Below are 11,016 nucleotides of genomic sequence, written 5' to 3'. Positions count from 1 at the left end.
GGGAAAAAAAAAAAAAAAAAAAAAAAATTCTCCCTGATACATCACAGTCAAAATCAACCTTAAAAGCAGTTAGGAAAAAAGCAATCCATCAGTTAAACAGAGAAACCACCCGTAAGAGTTATAGCAGATTTTTCAAAACTGAAGGCCTGGAAAGCTTGGCATAAAATATTTCAAGTTCTAAAACAATTTCCAACAAAAGCTAAAATATCTTTCAAAACTATTCTCAGAGGGCCAGGGAGATGGCTTAGTAGAATAAGCGCTTCCTTGGCAAGCGCAAGGGTCTGAGTTCAATCTCCGGTTCTGAAAAAAAACCCAAAACTATTTCTCAAAACTAATGAAGGAGTAAGATACTTCTGTGATAAAACAGCACCTAAAGAAACTCATGACTGCCAAACCAGCCCTCCAAAATTTTTCGAAGACACCCTAACAAAGGCCTAATGACAGAGGCTTAATATTGTAGGGTGAGCAGTTAAGTACCAGGGCAAGGTAGGAAAATAAGGTATGACAGAAATACGGCAACATATATCAGTGTAACTACCTGTCTCAGTTACTTTTCTCTCGTTGCTGGGACAAATATCAAACATACAAAATGAAGGAAAGAAAGGTTTATTTAGCTCACGGTTCTTGGAGGTTTCAGTCCATACTCAGCTGGCTTTAAGGCAGAGTGGCCTATGGCAGAGGGCAGTAGAAGACAGCAACAATGACAACAGAGAGCAAGCCTCTCTCTTTTCCTTATCTGCCCCAGGCTGGGTGTAGCACTCACACCCATTATCCCAGCAGTACTCAGACTCTAATCCCAGCCTTGGATCATGAATGAATCACAAACTCTACAGCCATGCCCCAACTGACTGCAAGAGGCTTTGGGAGGACAGATACGCACCACAACCGTAACCCTCCCAATATTAATAGTCTCAACTCCCCAGTCAAAAGACAGACTGGTGGAATGGGCCAGGAAACAAAACTGGCTAGTATGCTGTCTACAAGGAACATATCTGACCACTGTGGAGAGCAGCTGGGCTGGAATTTGATCATGTATTTGAGGCTAGTGCAAAGCCATTCCTGGAAACAGCACCAGAGGTGAGCCATGTGAACAAGCTGTTGGGACCACAGCGAAGCCAGTCCAGCAGAGGTCTAGCCTTAGTGTGCCTCCCTGTTAACTACAGCACAGACACCTCAAAACGTTTCACTTTCAATATGCTCAGCAAAACACTAAAACCTTGCACTTCTGACTCTGTCATGTACTTCCCTCCTTACACAGACCATGCGGTGACTGCGCTGGGCTATCACTGCCTCTCCATCAGAGAGATCAGGGCTCACCTGGTCGCAGCTTTCCTTTCATTATATGTCTAGATTTTTCTTAATTTCCCATTACCCCCTCTCAGGACCACACTGGTTGCATGGGAGGTGGCAACCCCAACCAAAGACTCCCTTCAGATTAAAAAAAATCAACAGATTGAAATATTCCATGCAATAGGAATTTGGAAAGAAAAAAAAAACCTGTTGCTATTCTTATTCTGACAAAACGGACTTCAAGCCAAAAGTGATCAAGAGACAAAGGACACATATTGAAGGGATAATCCAAGAGAAAGAGATAAGGATTAACATATGCACCAAATTATTGTGCATCCAACTTTATACAACAAGTAGTAGTGGACACAAAAGATAAACATAAACACAACACTGTGGGGGATCCAAAAACCTACTAACCCAAACAGATCAACTAGACAAAAACAGAAATATCAGGGTTAAACAAAACCTTCAAACAAATGGATTTAATTAGACATCTACACAATGTTCCATATAAGCTTATATACTGCAGTTTCTTTTATATGAAAAACCCAACATATAAGTAAAAAGCAAAATATAAGCTAATAGCAAATAGGAACATAAATCTTTCTCAAAGGAGATCAAGCAATGGAGGGGAGAGTGAGAGAAGGGGATGAAAAAGGAATTAAAGTGTGTTACATACATGTTCCAACTCCACAGAAGGAACGTAAACATCATGTACTGCTAACATGTACTAATAAAATGATCAAAAAAAATTTTAAAAAGGAATACAGACAATAAATGCTGCTAAATATGAAAATGACAGGGTGAGGGGGAAGGAATCCTTCTACACTGCTATTGAGAATGTAAATTGTAGAGCCACTATGGAATTCAGTTTAGAGGTATCTCCAAGAAAACTCAAGGTAGAGTTATGGTTTGAGCCAGCTGTACCACTCCCTGCTGTTTATCCAAAGGAATTACAGTGAGCATTGCTATAGGGATATCTGCATACTCATATTTAATGTTGTAAGAATCATAGTAGCCAACATTCAGACCTAGGCTATTGGGGCTGGGGAAATGGCTCAGTGGAATAAGTGCTTCTCTGGCGAGCACAAGGGCCTGAGATCAATCCCCGGTTCTGCCAAAAAAAAAAAACCAAAAAACAGAACTAAGCTACTATCCATCAACAAATAGGTGAATAACCAAAATGCTATGCACATGTGTATATACCACACATACATAATTGAGTATTATTTAAAAGGATAAAATTGTCATTTGCAGGAAATGGGATAGAATTGGAGATCATGTTCAGCAAAATACATCAGGACATATTCTCCCCAATATATGGCATCTAAAAGTCATGAAAGCAAATTCCATTATCAGAGAATCAGGGGGAATGGGTGTAAGGACAGTTAATAGGTTAAGAAAAGCTTAGGAGAAATAAGGAAGTATTTCTCCTCTCCACGCAAATTACAGAGCCTCCTTAAATCTTATGCACAAATTCATTGTTGGGTGAGTCTACGGACCCATTTTAGGAACCCCTGAAGCTGGAAGTTAGAGTCTTTGGAAGAAGTATGGTATGGGCCACATTTTACATATACAAGTTCTTTTTTCCTTTTTTTTAAAATATGTATTTAGTACAGGATCTACAGGGTCTCACTACACAGTGATTCTGTTTTCAGCCCCCCAAGTGCTGGGATTACAGGCATGCAACAGTCTCAATCACCGTTTCAGCGTACACTGGGGGCGGGGCCAGCATGGCACTCCGGGGATCGAACTCGGGTCCCTGTGTCTGCCTAAGCAGGCACTTTTAATCCGCTGAGCTATCTGGCTGGCCCTATAAATTATTTTTCAAAAAGCTACCAATATATCACTAGGCATGGTAGTACATGCCTATAATCCTAGCACCATGGGACACTTAGCAGGAAAATGGTTACTTCAAGCCTCACCAGGGCAACATAGCAAGATCAGTGAGACCTTGTCTGAAAACAAATGTAAAAAGGACTGGGGTGACGTTCACTGTGAGGCCCTGAGATCAATCCCCAGTACTGAAGGGGAAAAGTCAGTCACTTTCCTGTCACTGGGATAAAACCCCTGACACTCGTGAGGGAGTTTATTTGGCTGTTTCAGTCAGTTAAGTCTATGGTGAGTGCTGGAATGGCTTCAAGGCAGAAACAACGTGGCAGAAGGGCAAAGCAGATGACAGCTGATACCCATGGAAGCCAGGAGGCTGAGAGGATGTCCTTCCCCGTGACACCCAGCAGCCTTCCTCCAACTGGGCCCCACCTCCCATCAGGCCCCATTTCCTAAGAGTGCATTCAGGCATGGATTCATCAAGGGATCAACACCCTGGTAAGTACAGTACTCCCATGATCCAATCACCTTCCAAAGTCCCAGCCCTGACTGCATGAGCGTTCTGGGGGACAGCAGATCTAAATCGTAACACTAGGTATCTTACTGCCAAATGCATTTAGAAGAAAAAGGAATTAACATTAAGCTCAACTTAGAAAGTCCAATCTAAACATATCAATGTATAAAAGACAGGCATACTGATTAGGTGTATTCTCTTAAGACAAAACTGAAATGGTCACAATACTGGATGCCATTTATATTATCTATATAGTCATGAATACTCATACCTCAACAGTGCCTGATCCTTGTCTCTGCTGGAGCTTTTTCCTCCATCTCATTGCTGCATGTGCCAGTTTGCGTTGTTGTACATTAATGCCAGTCAAAGCCTCAAGTATGGAGCTGCTGCCCCATTCATAGTCTTCTTCCTAGAGAATTAGTCCAGTAATTGAGTTCCTACATTAAATGGAGCCACTGAGCTAAACATAGGTTTCTGCCCTCACGGAAGACGGAAGTTCTACATTCAACCATAGCAACAGAGTACCATAAATAGTAAACATAATATTCAGGCAGGCATCGTGGCACATGCCTGCAATTTCAGAATTTGGGAGGCTGATGTAGTAGATCACTGCGAGTTTGATGCCACCCTGGGCTACACAGTTGAGTACAGCCAACTCAAGCTGGCCATGAAAAATGAGATCTTGTCTCAACAAAACAGATTAAAAAAAAAAAAAATCACACACTATTTAATGAGTAAATACTTTGTTAGCAAAAAAAAAAAGTTGTGAGCAGGGAAGAACTATATATTGATTTAATTAAGCACGTCTGCCCCTTTCTTTCTGAGACAGGCTTTGAAACTCTACAGTCCAAGCTAGCCTAAAACTCCCAATCATCCTGCCTTAGACAGCTGAGCACTAGGACTACAGGCATGCACCACCATGCCCAGCTCCTTATCAAGCTTTTAAGACAAACCAGAAAGATACGGTTATAGAAAACATCCATATATTCAATTCCTGACTGAACGTTATTGGAATTCTAGTGAGTTAATTCCAATATTCCACCCCCAATGCAACCCATGATATAAAGACAATGTAAAATGGGGAGAGCCAGGGAGTCCTACGTCCAGCTAGAATGATAGCTAACCAGAACAAAGGCCTCAACCCAGGACCAAACCTGGGTTTTATTAATTTGTATGGAAGGGAGTGGCTTAAGGATGAGTGACTGTTTGAAGGGTAAGAAGTCCATGAATGCTGTGAGCTGGGCTAGGTGGGGGGTCTGAAATCACCTCTGCAGAGAGAAAGATGCAGAAAGAGTAATGTGTATAACACAACTGGGGTAGTATCTAATGTTTCAGGGTCAGTACTTCGGCTCTGATGTGTCATGTTTTATGCGCTGGGAAGTCATAGCCTCTTCTCTGAAGTTTCTGTCCCAGCTGTGTTGAGAGCGACTGGGTAGAGTAACACAGACTTGTCACCTCCCTTCAAAGACTGCACATCACCTACTTGGCTGGACTGATTTGCATTATTTAAAGCCAACTGAAGGGATAAGGAAAAGGCCTTGCCAGCTCTGCACATATTGATACATGGAACAGGGCCAGGTTTAGCCAAAATGGAGAAAACTGCTCTTCTTTCAAGAACAGTTGTCCAGGTGGCCCTCCATAGCACACAACTATAGTTCCTGCAGTTGAGAGGCTGAGGCAGGAGGATTATAAGTTTGTATGTAGCCTAGGTTTCAGAGCAAGACTGTCTCTAAAACCCCCAAAAAACAAAACATGGTAGATACTGCTATGATGTCAGTTTATAATAATTAATATTTAATGGGTTAGAAGTAGATAAAAGCTTAGAAAGATATAATCTTGAAACTTTTTTTTCCTTTGGAGACAGGGTCTTGCATGTAACTTAAGCTAGACTTGAGCTTACCCATGTAACCTAGATTGGCCTTGAACTTGTGACGATCTTCCTGGCTCAGCCTCTCAAGTGCTAGGATTAAGGCATGCCTACCATGAGCTGCAACTGTTTTACATTAAGAGAACGTTATTTCATTAAAAACCACTAACATTCCAATTAAATAATTTAAAAATTGAATAAAAATCCAAATTTGGCTCTGTAAATTGTTTTTTCTTACTTTATTACTGAGACTCTCAGAAGGTTGTTACTGTCTATGTGGGGAGTTTACATCACATAAGCTCTTCACATGAACGTGAATACACACCTGCACAAAGCGGCCAGCAGTCCTGCACGCCTCCAGGTAGGAGCGGTGAAGCACCCATTTCCCAGCTGCCACCGACGCCAAGTACTTCTCATTTCGCAGCGGATGTCCCACAACAATGTGTGTGCAGCTGGGATCAAAGCACTGCTTCTCTATCACTGACCCACCTGAAAAAAACTGGTTGTATTTTACTGATTTTTTATTTTTTGGGGGGTGGAGGGTACTAGGAATCAAACTCAGACCTCACACTTGCCAGCAAGGTGCTGTATCCCTGAGCTATACATCCTTGGCTCCTTTAGCTTCATGGAAAAAATGCAATTTGAACTATGCACAGAAATTATTTATAAATAAAAATCAGTGAACTATTTAAAAATTAAATCAGTGACTATGTATACATGTCAATATTTAAACATGTTAAACTGTTTAAACTTTTAAATTCAAAAGTAGATAATGAAATGAACCCATACATGGGTTATGTTCTAGGTACACTCAGAGTATCAATTATCAAAACCCTGCCAGGGGCTGGGGAGATGGCTCAGTGGAATAAGCGCTTCCCTGGCAAGCACAAGGGCCTGAGTTCAATCCCCGTTCAAAAAAAAAAAAAAAAAAAAAAAAACCCTGCCAGCCACTCCTCTCTCTATTCTGTGGTGCTAGGGATAAAAGCTAGGGCCTCACACATGCTAGGCAAGCGGCCTGCCATTCAGCCACATATTGAGGCCTAAGCTGTTTTAGTGTTTTATTCTCCATGTCAAGCTTTCAGCTGAAGTTGCCATACTGTAATTTTTCTAACTCTGTAGAGCTGCTCTGCATAATACAGTAGCCACTAGACACCTGTGGCAATCAAACACCTGGGGCCCAGCTAATCCAAATTGAGATGTGTTCTAAATATGTATCAGATTTCACAAACAATACAAAAAATTTTGGAATACATCACTGATATTTGATACATGCTGAAAATATCTTGTATATGAAGTTAAATACTGTACAGGTTTAAAGGTGACTTCAACTGGAACTGTAAAATGGCATACTGGCTCCTGTCCTCCTCCTAAGGAGCAGTGCAGACACAGCAGACCAGCCCACACATCCAGTGCAGTGCTACAGACCCAGGGGGCAAGCCTGACCACCAGGCCAGGGTTATTTCAGGAAACAAGGTATTCTTTGGATGTCATAAAAATGCAATTTTGTTGTAAGCCTAGAGTTTTAGTGATTTTGTCCAAGGTTTCATGAATATACAAATGATCTGATACAGGAAACTCTAAAATCTTAACTGCTTGTTTCAATTCAAATCTTTAAGTCGAACTACCTAGACTTTTATATTTAGAATGGAGTTTATAAAATCAAAGCTCTGACAACTCACTTTATCACCTTAGACAAATTACACAAACTCTTTTTCTCAATTGCTACACCTTACAAACGATATTGATACTGATTATATTTAACTCACAAATAAGGTTATATTATGAGCCATTTTTAGGTAAAATACCGGTACCTAGTTTTTCAATCAAATGACAATAATCAATACGTTCTTGAGGATTTAGAGATGACATCTGGAATGTGTACTGTTTTTTTAATTCTTCAGGAGGCTCCTCTATTGTTACAATCTAGAATGGAAAAGTTGGCATGAAAAAGTTACCAGATGTAGTAACAATGACATTTTACTCATTTTCTGAGTCATCAAATACACAAATAATATAATGCAAAGACTTTTCATCATCTGATGCAGCTTTGAGAGCAACACACTTCTCTTACATCATAGCAGCACTATCCTAAGGCCATATCAGAGTAACATACCTTTTCTTTAGGATGTGGAGCCACCGGTGGGTTGGCCAAAGGGAAGGCAATACTTGGGGCTTGAGGTGTAGGAATGAGGTGATCGTCTTTCGTAGGAGTTTCCAGTTCTTCAGAGACTGGGTGTTTTGCGGTTTCAGTTCCACATTTGGTTCCAGGATCACAGACAGCTGAGGGCAGTGAAATGCTACAGTGTGATATTGCCCCAAACCAACTAAGAACAGACACCCTGGGGTATACTCTCATAACTCTTACATAGGATAAAATTAAACACAAATTCTGCAATGTAAAAAGTACATGCAAAAGAAGTATCTTATCAAAGATCTAAATGTTAAAACAGAAACACTTAAATCTGCTGGAAGATAAAATAAGTACAACTCCTGAAAGATACAGGCACAGGCGAGGCCTTTCCAAACAGAAAACTCCATGGCACAGGAAATACTACTAAGGATCTAATAAGATCATATCAAATTAAAAAGCTTCTGCACAGCGAAAGAAACAATCAGTACAATAAAGAACCTACAGCAGGGGACTAAATTTTTGTCCTCAGAGGACTAACATCTAGAACATATAAAGAATAAAAAAAAAAAAAAAAAATCAGATCCTCCCATCACTACGAGTCCTGAGCTGCACAGTGAGACTCTGTACCAAATATATAAATTAAAAAAAAAAAAAAAGATCCTCCCCCCAAAAAAGACCTAATAAAAAAAAATGGACAACCAAAATCAAAAGGCATTTCTCAGAAGAGCAGATGACCTACAAACACATGAAAAAATTGTTCCGCATTGCTGGCCATTATAGAAATGCAAAGTAAAATAACAGAGATACCATCTTACTCCAAAATGAATGGTGATCATCAAGAAATCAAATCTTCTGTATTGTTGATAGAAATTATGCTAGTACAGCCACTATGGAGAGCAGAATGGAGGTGCCTCAAAAAACTAAGAACAGAAATTCCATTCAACTCAGCTGTTCCCTTCTAGAAATCTCAAGAGTTAAAACTGTATGACAACGACACGTGCATACCCATGTGCACAGCAGCACAATTCATAACAGCTAAATCTTGGGCACCATCTACATGTCTATCAGATGAATGGGCAAATAAAATGTGGCATTTATACACAACAGATACATTATACTGTGCCATAAAGGATGATCTTGAAGCATCCGTAGGTACATGGATGCACTGTGCGAGCATAATGTTAAATGAAGTAAATCAAGGCACACCAGTTTAAGCATCACATGGTTTCTCTCATATGAGAAACCCAAACTATAAAGGCTGGATAACAGGAAGATAAAAGATGGAGGGAAGGGGAAAGGAAGGAAAGAAATTGATTAAAGAGAATCAGAGACAAAATTGGAAATAGAGCTTCTTCAAATGGAAAGCAAAACAAGAGTTAGAGGGAGCAGGGAGGATGGGTGGGGAAAGAAGAATTTTGGTGTATTATGTACATGTAGAAATTCCCCACCATAAACATAATCATTATGTACTGCAAGTGTGCACTAATAAAAAAAGGCAAAAACAAAAAAGCATCCTATTTCTAGAGCTTGTTAAGTACATGTAATATAATTAGTCTTAAAAGGACATATATGTTACCTAGGTTTCTCTAAGCCTTTCTTTAATTACTAAGCTTTCATTAGTAAAGTATAATCCAAATTTGTAAAATTAAAGCAATTCTTCACTTGGAAAAAATGAAAGGTGAAGGTAAGTCTATATATTGAGTGCAGGAAAATAATCATGCAATGTGAAAAAGAAAAAGTGAAAGATGACAGGAAGCATGTTTTCAAGGTAACATTTATGTAAGAGCTAGGAATACAGTTCAGGGGCAGAGCATTTGTCTAGCATAAAGGCCTGGGTTCAATTCTCAGCCCACAAAAAGCAAAAAGGATGGGGCATTGGACACTGACACACAATCAAATTCAGGAAGAGTAAGATGAGAGAAGGCAGGGAGATGGCTCAGTAGAATAAGCACTTCCTTGGCAAGCGCAAGGGCCTGAGTTCAATCCCTGGTTCCTCTAAAAAAAAAAAAAAAAAAAAAAAAAAGAGTAAGATGAGAGAATTCAGAAAAGAGCTCATAAAACCCAAAGAACTGTTAAGTATATGCTCGGCAGAATGCAGAAGACTCAAATGAGAATGAGATGCAAAAAAAAAAGACTAGAATCAAAGAATAGTGCCAAACAGGCATGGGGAAAAAAGCTTAATCTTAAATCTCCAAACTTAAAAATCAAAATATATTATTTCTATTTATTTTTTGAGACAGGGTCTCACTATACAGCTCAGGCTGGTCTCGAACTGGCAAGGATCTTCCTCCCTCAGCCTCCTGAGTGCTGGGTTATAGACATGCACTACCACATTTGGCTTTTTTATTTGTTGTCTTTTTGAGAAAGGGTCTCACTATGCAGTTCAGGCTGGCCTTAGGCTCATTTTGTAGTTTGAGCTGGTCTCGAACTTGCGAGGATCCTCCTTCAACCTCCCCAGTGCTGGAATTACAGGCAAGCACCACTATGCCTGCCACAAAATATATTTTTAAATTTAAACTCAAATCTAAAAGATCTTATAAGTTTTTCAACTGTAAGTACAATTCAGAGAAATACATATTTAAGAGGTCAACATGTACCTAATACAAACAAGTATAAAGATTTCTTATTACCTTTTTCAGCAATTTTTGAATCACATAAAGGCTCCTGAAAAGGAGAATCCTCCAATTTTCTAACATCAGGCTGAAGCTCCGAGTACTGTGTGGAGCAACTAGGCCACTGCAAATTACTGGCAAGCCTTGCTCTCTCCTCCCTCGCTGTAGGGTCATCCCAAATGATTTGTTCATTTTGGGAGGGCTCTGTGTTAACATCAGGTGCTATTTGGCGAGACTGCCTAAGGAAGAAAAGTTAACAATTATAAATCAACAGCCACAACAAAATCCAAAGGCACGAAACTCACATTTATTTGATTGACTGACACAGGGTCTCACTACGCAGCTCGGACTTGTGGTGATCCTCCTGTCTCAGCCTCCCCAGCTCTGGTATCACAGGCATGCGCCACCACACCCAGTTCTGGGTGGGCATGGTATGCAGTACCATGGATCAAACCAGGGTCTTTGCACTTGCCAGGAAGGCACTTATGCCGCCAAGTGTGCACCATCACAGCCAGACTCATTAGCCAGCTCAGTGCGCCCATGGGGCAGGACTGGCACAGCATGTGGGACTGGGGATTGAACCTTGGTCACTGCGCTTGCCAAAGCAGGCACTTAGTCCACTGAACTATCTCATTAGCCCTGAACCCAGGCAAATGTTTTTCTTTTGAAATGTTCTATACAGGGCCAGGGAGATGGCTCAGTGGAATAAGTGCTTCCTTGGCAAGTACAAGGGTCTGAGTTCAATCCCTGGTTCCGCCAAAAAAAAAAAAAA

At 40.4% G+C, this 11,016-nt stretch overlaps 1 protein-coding gene across 3 annotated transcripts in view; it reads right to left on the bottom strand.

Moving 5' to 3' along the window:
* Nucleotides 1–11,016, bottom strand: part of Topbp1 (DNA topoisomerase II binding protein 1) — a 64,475-nt gene that overhangs the window by 15,042 nt on the left and 38,417 nt on the right. For all 3 annotated transcript variants that reach the window (XM_023706591.1, XM_023706596.1, XM_023706597.1), the window contains 5 exons: nucleotides 10,263–10,483; nucleotides 7,615–7,781; nucleotides 7,313–7,424; nucleotides 5,827–5,990; nucleotides 3,906–4,043 (listed from right to left, as the gene is read on the bottom strand). In XM_023706591.1, the coding sequence (XP_023562359.1) occupies nucleotides 3,906–4,043; nucleotides 5,827–5,990; nucleotides 7,313–7,424; nucleotides 7,615–7,781; nucleotides 10,263–10,483 (802 nt within the window). The remainder of the gene's footprint in view (nucleotides 1–3,905; nucleotides 4,044–5,826; nucleotides 5,991–7,312; nucleotides 7,425–7,614; nucleotides 7,782–10,262; nucleotides 10,484–11,016) is intronic.

This window comes from Octodon degus, unplaced genomic scaffold (genome assembly GCF_000260255.1).
Source record: "Octodon degus isolate 3935 unplaced genomic scaffold, OctDeg1.0 scaffold00008, whole genome shotgun sequence".
Taxonomy (NCBI): Eukaryota; Metazoa; Chordata; class Mammalia; order Rodentia; family Octodontidae; genus Octodon; species Octodon degus.
This window is presented reverse-complemented; position numbering and strand designations above follow the sequence as displayed.